This window comes from Castor canadensis, chromosome 13, assembly GCF_047511655.1.
Source record: "Castor canadensis chromosome 13, mCasCan1.hap1v2, whole genome shotgun sequence".
NCBI lineage: Eukaryota > Metazoa > Chordata > Mammalia > Rodentia > Castoridae > Castor > Castor canadensis.
Window position 1 is genome coordinate 71,274,192 of NC_133398.1, and position 17,027 is coordinate 71,291,218.

The window sequence follows — 17,027 nt, forward strand, 5'->3', positions numbered from 1 at the left end:
CCTGGATCTTTGCATAGCTATGTGGTTTCACAAGGGAAGACAGATGGTTTTCCCATGAAAGAGAAATGGGGTGGGAAGATGGATGAGAATATTCAGGCTGAAGCACTCTGTGATTGATCAGGAATGCCTGCGTGCAGTGGCCCATCACCAAGTTAACATCTGTTTTTACCTGAGGGCCACTGGCCTTTGTGCATTAGCTCTGAGACCAATTGCTTTGAGATCCATACTAATATAACTAGAATTTACAGTCCAAATTGTCTTTGGTAATGTTCTTCCTCTCCACCTCCTTTTCTGTATTTTAACTGCAGCGAAGGGAGCAATCTGACCCCAGCACATCACTACCCAGACTTCAGATTCAAGACATATGCTCCGCTAGCATTTCGGTACTTCAGAGAACTTTTTGGTATCAAGCCTGATGATTACTTGGTAAGAACCTATAATTTTCCTTCCTGCTACAGAAATGTGTGATGTAAACATTCGTCTCGTAGCAACTGTGACAAGTGGCTTGTGTCTCTTAGGAAGCTCAGGAATGCAGTAAAAGTTCCAAGTTTTAATGATTATATATTTAGCTTCAGGAAATGTAATTTGACTATGCAGCTTTTAACTGATAGTTGCAAAATCTGCTATGGTAATTGATATTTAAATAACTGTGATATTGGTTGCTACTTCAGATGATTATTCTAACAGGTGTATTAGAATAAGTGTTAAGCATTCCTATGAATTTTGCTAGTTAGATTCTATTTGAAAGTCTTCCTGGTTTTGTTGCCTTATTTATACCATTCATCTCAGACCTGCCTCAACTCATAACCATTTTCGTCTTGACCTACAAATTTGAATAACATTTTTAAGAAGCTGGAAAGTTTTATTCTCATCTCTTCATGCAGATTCGTGTGTGTGTGTGTGTGTGTGTGTGTGTGTGTGTGTGTGGTGATACTAGGGATTCAAATCAGGGCCTGGTGCTTGCTGCTAGGCAAGCACTCTACTGCTTGAGCCATGCCCCCAGTTCTTGTAGTTTTTTGTTTGTTTTTCAGATAGGGTCTCAAGATTTGGCTAGGTTGGCCTTGGACTATAGTCCTCCCACCTATGCCTTCCACATAGTTGGGATTACAGGCATGTACCACTATGCCTGACCATGCAGGCTCTTTTTAAACATATTTTTACATGTATAAGGGCATATTTTATCCTCAGATTTGTTCCTTTATCTTCTTTGGGCATACAGGAGGCACAAATATAACAGCCTGTTCATAACATTTTCTGTTGTAACCTTAGAGTTTTATCCCATCCCTATTAAGGAACGAGGAGCTTCCTTTCTGTTATGAGAGGGAAATGTTTATTTCATAATTTTATCATTGTTAACACCCTGGAGCTCTTCAAAATTGTGCATCAAGAAATGGTAGGAAGGATGCCATCAAATATTTATTGTACCTCCCATTCTGAAAGATCTTAATAATATGGGAACCAGACCCTGGTATAATCCTTTTCAAAGGAATTACAGCAACATTTGTCACTTCTAATAAGGAATGTTTAAAGCACAGCCTGGATTATGGATAAGATATAAGTAATGATATTCAAAACTGATTTCTGTTCTGTGCTGATGAAAACCCAGGGATGAGTCTCTTATCTAGTTAGTCCCTAAGAAAATCATATTATCTCTGCCCAGTGAGATGCTTGCTCTTTGGAGCACATGAATGAGTCTCTACAGAGCAGAGCCTGAGCATTCCGCTGCCCTTAAGCGTACCTTTCATGCAGCACCCTGTGTCACCATCACTTTTAGCAATGCCTCTGCTTGACTCAAGTGCACACATCTGTTCTGGAATGTATGTTAGGAAGATCCTCTGGCGTCTAGCCATTCAGTAATTACTGAGGATTGCTACCATGCAGGAAGTGTGTTTGAGGAACTCCGGGGTTTTGATATTATATTGTAGAAAACAAAATATCATCTTGTGGCACATACTAGAAATTAAAGGATTCTCCTTCTGAATGTTCTGGAACATCTCACCAGCCAAAGAAGTATGGGAGGCTCACATTTTATAACACTGGTCATGGTGTGACAAGGTAATTGCTTGTCCTCAGTCCTGCATGTCCATTGTCCTACAGGCTGGAAAATCCATTCTTTCACTCATCCTGACCTCACAGAATTGCTTTATTTGGGGAAGGTCCTTTTCTGAACAACTTTTCACACAGCTTACATAAGTTAAGCCAGAAAAATTATTTTCACATAGAATTGAAATACTTACAAAGGAGCATAGGAAGCTAAGCTGATGGTTTCACAGAGAAAAAGTCTTCATTAATGTACCTGGTAAAAGGTAAATTTTTAAATCATTGTGTACTTTGAGCTCCTGTTGTACATTAAAAAAAAAAAACTTAAAGTTACAGAGAGTTTTTAAAAATTATGTCACAACACTCAGACAACATAGAATCACATTAGGATGATAATTTGTTTATTGTGGGAAAAGAACCAACTCTACCAAACAATAAGAAGACTGAAGCCAGACATTAAATGCTATAGAATTTCATAGGAGGGAGTGGTCTGGCTCTGTTGGATGATTAAAATGTCTTCTTTGAAGAATGAGATTATGTCTTTTGCAGGAGTGTGGATGGAATTGGAGATCATCATGTTAAGTGAAGTAAGCCAAGCTCAGAAAGAGCGTTTTCACCCAACTGCAGAAACTAGACCTAAAAAACAAAGTCGTGATTGTAGAAGGAGGACTATTCAAGGGAGAATCAGTGAGTGGGAAGAGGGAGAAGAGAAAGGGTGATAAGGGGTGAATATTACACAAGTACATTATATAGGTGTATGGAAATAATACAATAAAACCCACCAAAAATTGTTAAAAAGGAGGGGGGAAGAGGAAGGGTGGTTAAGAAAGAGTAATATCAATGGGGTGAATTTGATCAAAGTACATTATATGCATGATATAAATAGCACAATGAAATCCCTTTATGTAATTAATTTATGGTAATAAAATTTTTAAATAAAATAAAAACTCAAGATACCTATTTAAAAATAAAAGGTCTTCTTTAAGTATGGCATGGTTTTAACTCTGCTTAAACATTACAAGGATTATATGTGATGGTTCGTGTATTTAATCCTGTTACTCTAGAGGTGAACGCAGGAGGATCAAGAGTTGGAGGCCAGCCAGGGCTGCACAGCAAGACTGCCTCCAAAGAAAAGAGATACAGATATTTGGAGTTGAAGGAAAGGGTGTTGGTAGGGCTGTGAGACCAGAGATGTTAAATGTTAAGTGGATCAGAGAGTTTGGATCTGGAACATTGATAGTTAGGGCCAGACAAATCAAGTAAACAACATCTTAAACTCCAGAAAATTAACAAAATGTAAAGATTTTTTGATGGTATTGAAGAATTTTTTTGGAATGACAGTGATACTCTGGTTCTATTTTTAAAGGCGAGTCCATACTAAAGAATATACTGAAATTTCTACAGATGAAGTGATTTGATGACTGAGATTGGCTTCAAAAAGAATTTGAGGTGTTGATAAAAAGTTATAAAATTTCAGTTAGGAGATCTATGTGATGACTATAGTCAGTAACGATCTGTTTTACACTCAAAATTGCTAAAAGAACAGATTTAAAATTTTTCTACCATACATACAAAAACAGGTAGCAAAGGACATATGGAATATGGCTTGGTTTAGCCATATTCCATACTTATATGTTTGTATACATATACACCTCAGGTTGTTCACCATAAAAATTTACAGTTTTTTGTCAATTAAAAAATAATTAGAAGCACTTCATACTTAAATGGGTGAATTCTATGGTCTGTGACTTATCTCCCAATTATAACTGTTACAAAAATTATTTGAAAGCAAAAGAAAGAAAAGAATCTGAGGGAAGGAGACGAGACTAGTTGGAGGTGTAGAAGAAACACAGTTGCCCACGAGTTGACCGTTGGTGAGGTGGATACATGGATGTATGTCAACTGTTCATCTATGTGTGTTTGAAATTTTCCATGACAAAAGGGGGAGGGGAGAGATGGGACCAGGACGATAAGTGTGCTTTTGTTTGGTTCCTTTTATCTACTTCCTCCAGCCTTCTCACAGACAGTTCAGTCTCTGAGACCTGCAAGAAACAAAACAAGGGCAGTGACCCTATCTAAATATGACAACTGGGTCCTCAGCAGTTATGGCCACCTACCTTTATACTTGGGGACACCTATGTCCCAGGGCTGAGATAGTTCCCCCAATCAGTCTTGGATTTTGGGAAGCTCACCTCATACCTCTCTATGTGAGGCCCTTTCCTAGTGATCTGGAGTATGGCCGATGAGGAAACCATCTTTTACACACTTCACCGCATGCTTCAGAGAGTCAGGTTGTGACCCTTGGGCTTTTTAGCCCAACCTTTAGTTTTATAGAAGAGTCTGAAGCTTGGGTCAGTGAAGAGGAAGCCCAAGATCACTGTATTGGTGGGGAATAGAGCCCAGATCAGAACAACCCTCTCCTTCCCCTAGTGTTCTGAAGACCCTTCACCACTGGCCTCATGCTTGCCACCAAGTCATGGACCTCTCAAGGACAGTCACAGGTACTTGTCCCTGTGACCATCACATGGTGCTTGTCCCTTCTGAAGAACCCAGCCAAAAGAGGTCAAACCTCTAGCAATGTAAAGCATAGAAAATAAAACAAGGTGTCTCTTGAAAAAGTCTCTGTATAGAAACTAAGGGTATGGTGTCTCTGTCAGATTGGGCTCTTTAAACCTGTGTTCATGAAGATATACTACATTAAGTAGGGAAGGGAAAGGGGACCATTCTTTAGCAGTTGGCAACTTCATAGTAGCTTTGGTAATGAGTACCTGTGATATGTACATGTTGCTACTTAGTTTTGTGCTGTTGCATCTGGATTTCTGCCTGAATTATTACTTAGGTTCTCAGTTTTGTTAAAATTCACCATGTGCTTGCTAATTCTATGTCATGTTGAAACTTGCACAATTTGGGTTGTGAGACAGTACAGTGAAGATGCTTCTGTGTGCACAGCCCTATGGGGGTCCTTCTTCCTTATTTGTTTCTAGACAGATGCCAAGTTATTCCTACATCTGCGAGGGCAACAGGCTATTGGTTCTTTCCTTCTCCACTATGTGCCTGGGTGTTCAAAAGTCCAAAGTAACTCCTAGCAATCTTTTCAAGCTCAGCTGCACCTGTAGAGGGAATATTTTATACTATCAGGGAAAGAAATAGCAGGTAAAATTACCTCTGCCACATGGCACAAGTTTTTATCATTTATTTGCATTGGCAGTGCCTAGCTGGGATGTGCTTTGCTTTCGTTCCAGTGGGGGGAGCAGGAAGGCCTTGTAGGAAATAGAAGTGAGAAAATGAATGGCTTGAGCAGTTTGCACGGATTAAAAAGTGCCTCGAAGGTGTGAAAAAATTCAGCACACACATGGGGGCTTGTTGATGGTGACTAATTAAAATGCTCGCATCTCTTTTCTTTATTTGCTTTTAAAAGGCAGCCTTTTGAAGGCTGCTTAGAAGAAAATATGGTAACCAAGTCATAGAGTGAGAAACCATAGAATTTTAGAGCGTAAGTCATATTTCTGTTAGCTATCACATTTCCAATTGATTGTACATCAATGCTGTGCTATTCATAGTAGCCCCAAAAGATTATCAAAATTTATTCTCCATTGATCGTCATTTATAAATTACATGATCAAGGAGAATTCCACAATTAGGTGACCACTGAAGCAGTATCGATAAGAATTCGAGACTTTAATCAGGAGAGATGTCCGGGTCTGAATCCAGACTTTCTCTAGACAGCTTTTCCTGGATCACCTCATAATTTCTCTATTTATAGCCTCTAGTTTGTTGATTTTGCAATTTCATAACATCTGCTTCTACCCATAGGACGTTCTATGCCTGGATTGGAAACACAGTGGAAAAACAGAATTTCTGCAGAGTTCTGGATCTTCCTTCACTTCCTCTCACTGTCACCTGTCTTTGTTTCACACGTGTATTTACCAGGGTCTTATACTTTTTTTTCTTATCTCAGGATGTCTTAATGTATTTCTGAGTGTCTCTTTCCATGGGCATTTTGCTGGAAAGCTCAATACATGCTAGGCAAAGCTAGCTCTTCCTTCCCTTCTCTGCCCAGAGAAGCTGTGCATTGTAAGCTGGGTGCCTCTGTCACCTGCAAAACAATAACAACAGCAATAAGTGGACACTCTCCCTGGGATTTCAAAAGGATTCACCTTAAAAAACTGACAGCTAGCTGGGTGCTGGTGGCTCATACCTGTAATCCTATCTACTCAGGAGGCAGAGATCAGGAGGATTGTGGTTTGAAGGCAGCCCTGGCAAATAGTTCTCAAGACTCTATCTCAAAAAATCTATCACAAAAAAGGGCTGGTGGAGTGGCTCAAGATGTCAGCCCTTAGTTCAAACCCTAGCACTCCAAAAAAAAAAAAAAAACCTGACAGCTACTTCCAAGCAGATATTTTTATCTTTATTTTACAGATGGATTTCCTAAGACTCCTACATCCTAAGTTACTTCAGGTCACATAACTAACTGGCAGTTGGCCAGCCACAACTTCCAAATGCCAATTGATTCCAAATCTCATGCCCTTTCTAGTGATAACCCTTCCACATGGACACTACACACATGGCTGGGCTTCCTCTCGGTTTTTCTAGTGCTCTGTCCACTAGAAAACAACTTTTGTTTTCCTAACTTACCCTCAACACATCAGTGAGGACTTATCTCCAAAGTTGCTTAGCAAAGGAGTGTCAAAAAACAGGGTCAGCAGGAAGGAGAGGAGGTGAAGATGGAGTTGGCAGTGACTTCAGAAGCCACGAACACCAACTTCTTTCTCCTCTCAGAAAATTTAGTTTCTTTTGTTCACAGTGCTTTCTAAGAAGTGCCTTTAGTCACTTTTCTCCCACTTTTTCTCTCCCTCCTGAGCTCTCTCCTCACTCTCCCTCCTTTTAGATTTTTTTCTGTGATAGGGACTTAAATATTTACAAGCCAAGAACAAAAACTTTGGGGAATTTTCAACCTTGGTGTTTTTAGATGCCTACAACTTCAAGATGTGGTTATATTACAAAGTTGTAGTAATTCTTGGTACTGACAGGAAAAAAAACCCAGACACATCACCGAGTGGAATAGGATAGGGAGCTCAAAAATAAACCCGTCTGTCCATGGTCAATAGATTTTCAACAAGGGTGCCATGGACACACAATAGGGAAAGGACACCCTCTTCTATTCATTGCTCCTGCATGGCTATGACGTGCTAGAGAATGAAACTGGACCCTATCTTAAACCATATATAAGAATCAACCTGAAGTGGACTGAAGACTTCAATGTAAGGCTGAAAGCTATAAAACTACTAGAAGAAGACATATCAGGAACCCTGCACAACCCTGGTCTACACGGTGATTTCTTGGATATGACCCCAGAAGCATAGGCAACAAAACCAAAACCAGACAAATTAGATTGCATCAATCTGAAAGGGTTCTGGATGGCAAAGGAAACAACATAATGAAGAGAAAATCTATAGACCGGGAGAAAATTTGCACATGATGCATCAGATAAGGGGTCCGTATTCAAAATAGGGATTGAGCCAATATCAATGTACAGGATCCAATATACAAGAAACCCAAGCTCTACATTAAAAGAAAACAAATGGGGAAAGGGGTAGGAGGGTAAATATGGTACAAATAATGTATGCACATGTATGTAAATGCAAATTTTTTAATTTAAAAAAAAGAAAACTAATAACCCTATGAAAAAATGTATAAAGAACATGAATAGACTTTTTTTTTTTTTTGATGGTGCTGGGGTTTGAACTTAGGAACTTGTGCTTAGTAGGCAGGCACTCTACCACTTGAGCCATGCCTCCAGCATAGACTTTTCTTCAAAAAAGACATACAGATCATCCATAGATATAGTAAAAAATGCTCCCCATCATTAATCGTCATGGAAATGCAAATTAAAACCAGGATGGGATATCCTCTCTCATCCATTAGAGTAGCTGTTACCACAAAGGTGAACATAACAAACCTTGGCAGGAGTGTGAAGAAAAGAAAAGCCTGCTGTCCTGGAAGTGGGGATGTAACTTACAATAGCCATTGTAGGAAATGACATGGAGGTTCCTTTAAAAACTAAAAACAGAACTGCCATATGACTTAGTAATCCTGTACTGGGTATGTATCTGAAGAAAGCGAACATAGCATGTCAGGGAGGCACCTGTACTCCCATGTCCTCTGCAGCTTTGTTCACCATAGCCAAGATATGGAAGCAACCTACATGGCCATGGATGACTAAACGGAGAAAGGAATTGTGTACATGTATATGATGAAACACTACTCAGCTTTTTAAAATAATGAACTTGTGTCATTCACAACTACATGGATGAACCTGGAGGACATTCAGTGAAGTGAAATGAGCTGTGCACAGAAAGACAAACATCACATGGTCTCACTGATATGTGTCTAAAAAATGGCCCACTCATAGAAGCAGAGAGCAGAGTGGTGGTGACCAGAGGCTGAGGGTGAAGTGAGTGGACAAGGAAAGGGGAAGCACTCATCAAAGGGTATGAAGTTTCAGTTAGACAGAAAGAATAAATTCTGGCAATCTATCGCACAGTAAAGTGACTACAGTTAATAGCAATCTACTGTGTATTTCTGAATCACTAGAAAAATGGATTTTCAATGTTCTCACCACAAAATAAGTAGGTGAGGTAATTAATATGTTAATTTGCCTGATTTGATCATTTTATAATATGTACATTATCAAAACATCACATCATACCCCAAAAATGTATAAAATTATTATTTGCCCATTAAAAATTAAAAAAAAAAAAACCATGGTTCTGTGAGTCCCAACTTTTGCAAGGTCAGTGTACCTTTTTCTCTGTCCCCATCCCATGTTTCTCTTGTCAATAATGTGAATTATTAGTTAATCAACACTGAATTTAATAACCAAAAGTTGACTTCTCTGCAGGTTTCTAGCATTTTTTGGTGAGATTTATAGCACTTCAGTTGTTGTGGAGTTTGGTCATTTGTCTGACAAGAATGTGGGAGCAGCCCATGTGCAAGTCACAGGTCCTAGAACTGTGTGTGAGATACTCACAGAGCTTTACAGTCTCGTGGGAACTTGGGAAAAGGAAATGGGCCTTTGTTGGGTTCTGTGGTGACTTCTGCAGTGAGAGCCTCCAGTGTCCAGCAGCTCTCTGCCTAGAGCCCGGAACCAGAGTTTCCAGAGCATGTGCTGCCCCGTCAGACAGGGGAGGCTCCAGCCATTGGAACAGTGCTCCCTGTGTCTTCCTCTTGTCCACCTACAGCAGAGGGTGGTCAGCTCCAGACTCTCCAAAGTCCTCCCAGTGGCCTTCAGCACCCTCCATGCTGAGGCCTCCCTGACCCTCGGGCCTCATCCCTTTCAGCTGTCTTCCTCACTCACTCTGCTTTAGCCACTGGCCTCCTTGCTGCACCTGAACCCACTAGTGCTCAGGATCTCGCCATTGGCCCTTCCTGCTGCCTGAAATGTCCCTTCCCAATATCCATGTGACTTGTAGCCCCAAGCCCTCAGCCTCTGCTCAAATGCCGCCATGCCATTGTAGTTCCAGTAACCACCTGATGTCATTCTGTATTTATTTATTCGTCTATTTACGTAATTATTTATGCTGAGGATGGAACCAGGGCCCCTTTCTCATGCAAAACACATGCTCCAGCACTGAGCTACACCCCAGTCTCCCCCTGTTCTAAATGAACTGTGGTCCAGCCCTCACTTGTTGCTGGTGCTCCAGCTGCCTCTCCTTCCTGCATCGTTTTTCTCCATGGCACCCACCATTTTCTAATGTACAATTTGTTCACTTGTTGGCTGTGTTTGCTCTGAATGGGACATAAGCTTCATGGATGCCTGTGATATATATGTTAAGGCAGTAATTTTTTTAATGTTTATCGAAAGCAAGAGTGAGTAGCAGTCAACCAGGTGAAAGTGCTTTGGAGGAAAAGGCAAAAACCTGGAAGTCAAGAGTGAGGGGCACATTGGAGAAAGCACGAAGTCGCTGTCTTGATAGAGCAGTTCCAGGGAGGAACTGCTGAGAGAGAAGGCTGGAGAACAGGGCTGGTCATCCATGACCTTCAGCACTGTCAAGAACTATGGAAAGATGTAAAGGCAATGAAGGACAGGGCCAGATTTGCCTTTTAGAAAGATCTCTGGTTTCTTGGTGGAGAATGAACTGGAAGAAACAAGAGTTCCAGTGAAGACCAGGAGCCCCCCACAATGACCCAAGCCTGAGATGATGAAACTGTTGAATTTAGGGTGTTGGCAGAGGGGATGGTGTTGGATATAGAAATGAGGAAAGGTGAGGTGTGAAGGCTGTCGGCAGAGTTTCTGACTTGGGGAACAAGGCAAACAGTGTTCCCCTTCTCTGTGATAAAGAAAGGAGCACATCTTTCTTATTACCACAAAGAGGCCATGACATTTCAACTAGCCTTGAAATGAGTTTGTTACATGTGAAGGGCTGTGGTGAACCAAGTAGAAATGTCTATTAAAATATTGACACTGGACACAGTGGCTCACACCTGTAATCCCAGCTACGCAGGAGGCAGGGATAGGAGGACCGGGGTTCCTGTGGTAGAGAAGTGGCTCAAGTGGTTGAGTGCTTTCCTAGCGAGCAAGCACAGCACCCTGAGTGCCAAAAAATAAAAGTTAAGTGAACAGGCCTGGAACCCTGGAGAGAGATCTGGACTGAAGATGCGGAAGCAAAGTCATGTTCTTACTGAAACAGTGAGAGTGGAGACATCTGGGAGAAGAGTGCAAAGGGAGAGGTGGTGTTGTTCCAGTGATGAGTACACGTGCTGTCCCTCTGGCAGCTGTTGTTGTGGCCACAAGATGATAACAAAGTACCTTCGTCTCTATTCCCATTTTAATTATCTCACTGGATAGGTCTGATGATCCATGATCCTGTCATGTGCCCACTGTGGGTGGGGAGTTCCTGTCTCTCCCATTACAGAATAATTAAAATAAATAGATCAGTTAAATCTTTAGAAATGTCCCCTAAGAGCCTCCTTGTCATACTTGGAGCTTCCTGTTAAAGCTCATAGAGAGCTTCCTATTTCAAAAGGACCAAGGTAAGTAACACTATGCTTGTCCTCCTTGAAAGTATACTTCATATTAGGTGTGATTTAGCCAGGTGTGGTAGTACACATCTGTAATCCCAGCACTCAGGAGACTCAGGCAGAAAGATTGTGAATTTAAGGTCAGCCAAAGCTACAGAGAGAGAGAAACCCTGTCTCAAAAAAAAACATATTTTAAAATATTTACTTATGGATGAAACTGAAAAGACATCATCTTAAGTGAAGTTAGCCAGGTTTAGAAAACCAAAGGCCTCATGTTTTCTCTCCTATGTGGAATATAGACCTAGTACAAATACAACTAATACTATGAAAAACAGGTCATGCTAAGGGGAGGTCACTAACGGGAGAAGGGAGTAAAAGAAAGAAGTTAAGATGATGAATACATTGATGTACGTTTTATACAAAAAATGAATATAGAATTTTTAAACTTGTTAAAAGGGAACTAAGGTAGAAAGGAGAAAAATAGAGAGGCTGAACCAATTCAGGTCATAATACATATATAAATGGAAACTCCCTGTAGAGCTATCCTAAACAAACAAAAATATCTTTTTTTCAAAAACAGAGAACAGGAAGGTAAAACAGGTCCTGACAGGGGCCTTTGGTACCAGTGTGGGGGAGAAGATACAAGGAAAGGGTGCAGGAGTGTGAATATGGGGAAAATATTATGTACTCATGCATGAAAATGGAAAAGTGAGATCTGTTGAAACTATCCCAGGAGTGGGGAGAAGGAGAATAAAAGAGAATGATGGAGGGGTGAACTCAACTATGATATATTGTAAGAACTTTTGTAAATGTCACAATGTACTCCAAGTACAACAATAATTATTAAAATAATAATAATAATAAATTTTTTTTAATGTTCTCTTGGGGCTAGAGGTGCACCTCAGTGGCAGAGCATTTGCCTGGCCTGTGCGAGACCCTGAGTTTGTCCCCCGCACTGCAAATCCTCGTCATCATCATCGTCCATTATTCATTTACTCTTTCAGTACTCCATCTGCAGTGAACCTCTGATAGAACTGTCCAACCCTGGAGCCAGTGGGTCCTTGTTTTTTGTGACAAGTGATGATGAATTTATCATCAAAACTGTTCAGCATAAAGAAGCCGAGTTCCTTCAGAAGCTGCTGCCAGGCTATTACATGGTAAGAAGCTGGGCACTTTGAAAGCCTCTGCCTCAGGTTTTGTTACTTCAAAAGGGTTTTTCCTGTTCTTTTCTTTTTTTTTTTTTCAATGACTCTGGCATGTTTTATTCTCCTTGGTGTTTCTTTCTCTTTGGTTTATTTATGCTATGACATTCATTGAATAGATTTTAAGAAGTGATAGCCAGTTGTCATAAGGCACACCTGTAATTCTGCTGAGGCAGGAGAATCACAGGTTCAAGGCCAAACTGAGCTACGTAGTGAGATTGAGGCCGAGCTACATAGCAAGACCTTATCTCCATCAATCAATCAATCAATCAACTATTTAAGTTTTTAAAAAATAAACTAGAACTGGTAGTAGTAGGGCATAGTGGTTGAATCACAGTCCTGGGTTAAAATCCTAGCCCAGCTGTCAGTTAGCTGTGAGATCGTAAGTAAGCAACACTGCTGCTGAGCTTTCCTTCCCTCGGCCTTCACAAACTGGGAGGGGAAGCCTGTCTTGTGCAGTGGTGGTGACAAGAGGAGGGTAAAGGAAGCAGTGCAGCGCAAAGCTCTTTGCACTCAGCACACAGTGTCAAGATGAGTGGGGAATGGTCCTCAGTTGCCTGTTGTGTGGACAGCATCACTAACTCATTGAACCTGTCACCAGCCTTGGCCACTACTGTGTCACCATTGCATAGATGGGTGACTGAGGCAAAGATAAACTGAATGCGGAGGCCAGGACTGTTCTACCAGCTGAGACCACACAGAGACTGTGTTTTAACCCCTGCACTATTCTATGTGAACTAAATTCTGAAGAACTTAAGATTTCATAGGTCAAACATGGTAACAGGAAAATTGCCTTTCCTGTAATGTTTTGGAGACACAGAAACAGTAACTTTGTTCAGATAGATTCATTAGACATTTGGTCTAAATTTTCACAAGAAAAAAAAAAAACACTTTTACTCCTAAGTGCTTGTCATTTTTATGTCACTGATATTATGTACTTTCATAACAACTGTTAATTTTCTGTGATTAGAAGGGCAAGGTGAATTCATTTGGATTTCAAAAGCCCTAGTTCTGCCATTTACTTATTCTGAGAAGTGATAGCCATCACCTTTGTTTTAAAACAGAATTGGTGAGATGCCACCAATTACAGATCATCTATTGTGAAAATATCACTTTAATTCCAAAATCTCCTTCAGACAGCATTAAATACTGGGAATTAAATTCATTTGCAATTATAGAAATAAAAATCTAAATTAAAAATTTTACAGGACAGTATGAATTTTTTAAAAGGCTTTGGTCCTGAACAAGAGTTTTCTTTTTTTTAGAGAAAATAAGAAATTTTAAAAAGCAATGTGGGAGGGGGGGTGTTGGTGGAGGGGAGCAACCAAGTATAATTCCTTTCCCAGAAATACATATTACAAATACTTGGTATACATGCTTTCAGATGTATTTTATTCATTTATATAGTTAAAATAATCTAAGATTATCAAACTGACCATACTCTTTGGAAAACCCACTGTGGAAATCAAACTTCTGTAGTAGTTCTAAGTACTACTCCTTTACTTTGGAACTGTGTTAGTATAATAGCCATCAGCCATATGTGTTTATTGAAAGATAATTAAAATTAAATAAAAATTTTTAATTTAGCTGAACAAGTGGTTTTATCCCAATCATGTGGGCTATTATAACAAGAATGTAATTCATTGCATTAACAAGAAAAACAGTGAACATCATGTGGTAGACAAGTAGATGTTGAGACTAAGTCCCTCAAAATTCAACATCCTCAGGCCGGTAGAGTAGCTCAAGAGGTGGAGCTTCTGCCTAGCAAGTGTGAGGCCCTGAGTTCAAATCCCAGTACCATCAAAAATAAAAAACAAAAAACTCAACATCTTCTATTAATTAAAATTCTTTAAATTGTCAGATAAGTTGTTTTAATATAATAAGTAAATTAATTAACTCAATGTATCATACATTATCAATATCTAAGTGTTCGGTTTACATAAACTCTCTTAGAGAAAAACAGAAGTCCTTTCCCTAGAAATAACAGGAAAAGACAAGGACACCACCCCCTCCCCGCCATTGATGAGCCTTCCTCATACATTTCCTAGAAAATCTGGCAATGGCTTTTTGAGAAGACCATGAAATAAGAGAAAAGTATAAGTACTGTTCTCTGTAAGAGACACAATTGGAAATGGGAAAATATTCCAGAAAATGTCTAGAAATGTCTAGAGGTAAGAAAAGTCCAGCAGGATATAAGGTAGATCTGCAAACATCCATTGTATTATATTAGGCAGATGATATACAACTGGGAATTTAAGGGGGAAAGTGATCTTATTCATGATGACATTAATTTTTAAAAAACATTGTTAGAAAAATGAAGACAAATAAAGTTATACTATAATTCTGATTGGGAAAGCAAATTATAGTAAGTGTTACACAGAACAATAGTCTATTAAGAAATAATCTTTGTAATAATAAGGAAAAACTCTTAAGATACTTCAATCTATAAAAAAACAGATATATAAGACCAATACAAGGGAAACTATAAAGTTATATTTGACATAAAAAGGTCTGAAATAATGAAGAGATGCATTGTTCCTGACCTCAGTAACGATTTCTGTTACCCCCAATCAACTTATAAATTTAGTTTAATTCTAATAAGATTTTCCCCAAAACTTGGCAAAGCTGAATCATTTGAAAGAGCAAGTATCATTTTAAGACTTGTTTAAAATAAATGGACAGTTAAATAGAAAGGTTGTAAGAATGGACAACACAATTGAAAAAGAAGAAAAATGATGGGCTTGTCAGAATTACACCGTTAGCTGTGGCTAAAGTTAAAGATGTCATATAACTACAATTCTGGACAAATGGATCAGTGGATTCAATGAAGTATTCAGAAACAGACCCGTGCATTTGACAAACTATTGTGTTTAATAGGAGGGACTTAAACTCAACTGGCATGATCAGGCTCTTCAATAGGTGGCTATCCACTTGTGGGGAAAATTATATTCCCTGTGTCAGATCTTTTTTGCACACTTAAAATTTATTCCTTATGAAGTAAGGACCAAATATAATGACCAAAACTATTAAAAAGAAGAAAATAAAAGCTATAACTGTGGAGTATAAAAACTTTTGTTAAATAATAAAGCCAAAAAAGCACAAGAAACAAATACATAAATCTCTCTACATCAAAGGGCAAAATATACTTGTAACAAAAATAGCAGATACAAAGTTAATACATGGAATGAAAAGAGTTTCCTTCTGTGCTGGGACTTGGAAGAAGAAAGAAAGATAGTAGAGAGACTTTTTACTGTGTGCCTTTTAGTGAGCTACTTAAATCTCTTACCTACTTTTGAAATCTACCAATAATAGGTGTATATTCCCTATTTTTTATAATAATGAAAAGATAACATTGTAAGGGAAAATATTTACTCCCAAATAAAAAAGAAAACAATAGGAATGCAGAAGATACTGAGAAAAGTGACAAAAACCCAAAGGAAAATGATCAAAGGATAGTAACACAAAATTACCTTTGAGATGGCCAAAAGCACATCAAAAATATTAAATTTCTATAGCAGTCAGTGGTATTCGATTTTTTAAAAACATGTTTCCAGTTTTCACCAATCCTGCTTGTAAAAATGTTTTAGTTTGCTAATCTTCATTATCTGTCAGAGTGATGGGAAATGTGGAATCTTCCACAGCGTGGTGGTAAATTGACCTCACCGTTTGGGGAGAGAGTTTTGCAGGAATGATCAAAATTTAAACTGTTCATCCCTTACACCCCAGCAATTATTTTTTTTTTCTTTATCTACTTTAGAGACTATTCCTCTTAACACCCATCAATTCTTTGCCTGTATTTAGTTAGAGCTAACTTGGGCCGTTATGTCCATGTTCAATTCAGCCCCTTTTACTGCTCTGAGTTTAGAATAGTGACATTGCTACTCTAATAAGCATACTCAAGGAATAAATTAGAATGAATGAAATTTTAGCAATAGACACTTATAAAGGCAATCACATCCACTTTTAGTTATTATATTAGCATGAAAACACATCCTTAGTGGAGCACTTTTTTTGTAAAAATGGGAGATTGTACATATTTATCCTTTTTTTGTTTTGTTTCTAGAATTTAAACCAGAATCCCAGGACTCTTTTGCCAAAATTCTATGGACTGTACTGCATGCAGTCAGGAGGCATCAACATCAGAATTGTGGTGATGAACAATGTCTTGCCACGAGTCATGAGGATGCACTTTACGTATGACTTGAAAGGCTCAACCTATAAGCGAAGGGCATCCCGGAAAGAGAGAGAAAAGTCCAACCCCACATTTAAGGACCTAGATTTCCTGCAAGACATGCACGAAGGGCTGTATTTTGATACAGAAACATATAATGCACTCATGAAGACACTTCAGAGAGACTGCCGGGTAAGGAAGTATCATTGCTGTGAGTTCCTTTGAAATGTCATCTGTGATCATATAATCTTTGGCTGTCACTTATCAAAAGTATAGAAATAAAGAAGATCCAGAATGGACACATGGTGTATCCCATCTTTCCCAGGCCAGGTGCTATCCCATGCTTCCTTTTATCCAAGGAAATGGTGGGTGATCAGGGGATTACCTAGAGTCTCTTAGCTTACCTCTCTTGGTTTTCATAAGCTAAGTCAGCTTTCTGTGATAAAATGAAACTAGAAAGCTTTGTGTCCTTTTCTTCCATCTCCATGGGAAAGGTAGATTAACTAGAAGAAAATGAAATTTATGTTGAATGCAGTGACTAGCAAGAAAACTCATATACAAATCTTGAATGATTCCAAGTGAGGAGACAAGTT

At 39.1% G+C, this 17,027-nt stretch overlaps 1 protein-coding gene across 8 annotated transcripts in view; it reads left to right on the plus strand.

Moving 5' to 3' along the window:
• Pip5k1b (phosphatidylinositol-4-phosphate 5-kinase type 1 beta) overlaps window positions 1-17,027 on the plus strand; it is a 273,611-nt gene that overhangs the window by 160,553 nt on the left and 96,031 nt on the right. For all 8 annotated transcript variants that reach the window (XM_074051987.1, XM_074051983.1, XM_074051981.1 and 5 more), the window contains 3 exons: window positions 309-426; window positions 12,066-12,218; window positions 16,327-16,626. In XM_074051987.1, the coding sequence (XP_073908088.1) occupies window positions 309-426; window positions 12,066-12,218; window positions 16,327-16,626 (571 nt within the window). The remainder of the gene's footprint in view (window positions 1-308; window positions 427-12,065; window positions 12,219-16,326; window positions 16,627-17,027) is intronic.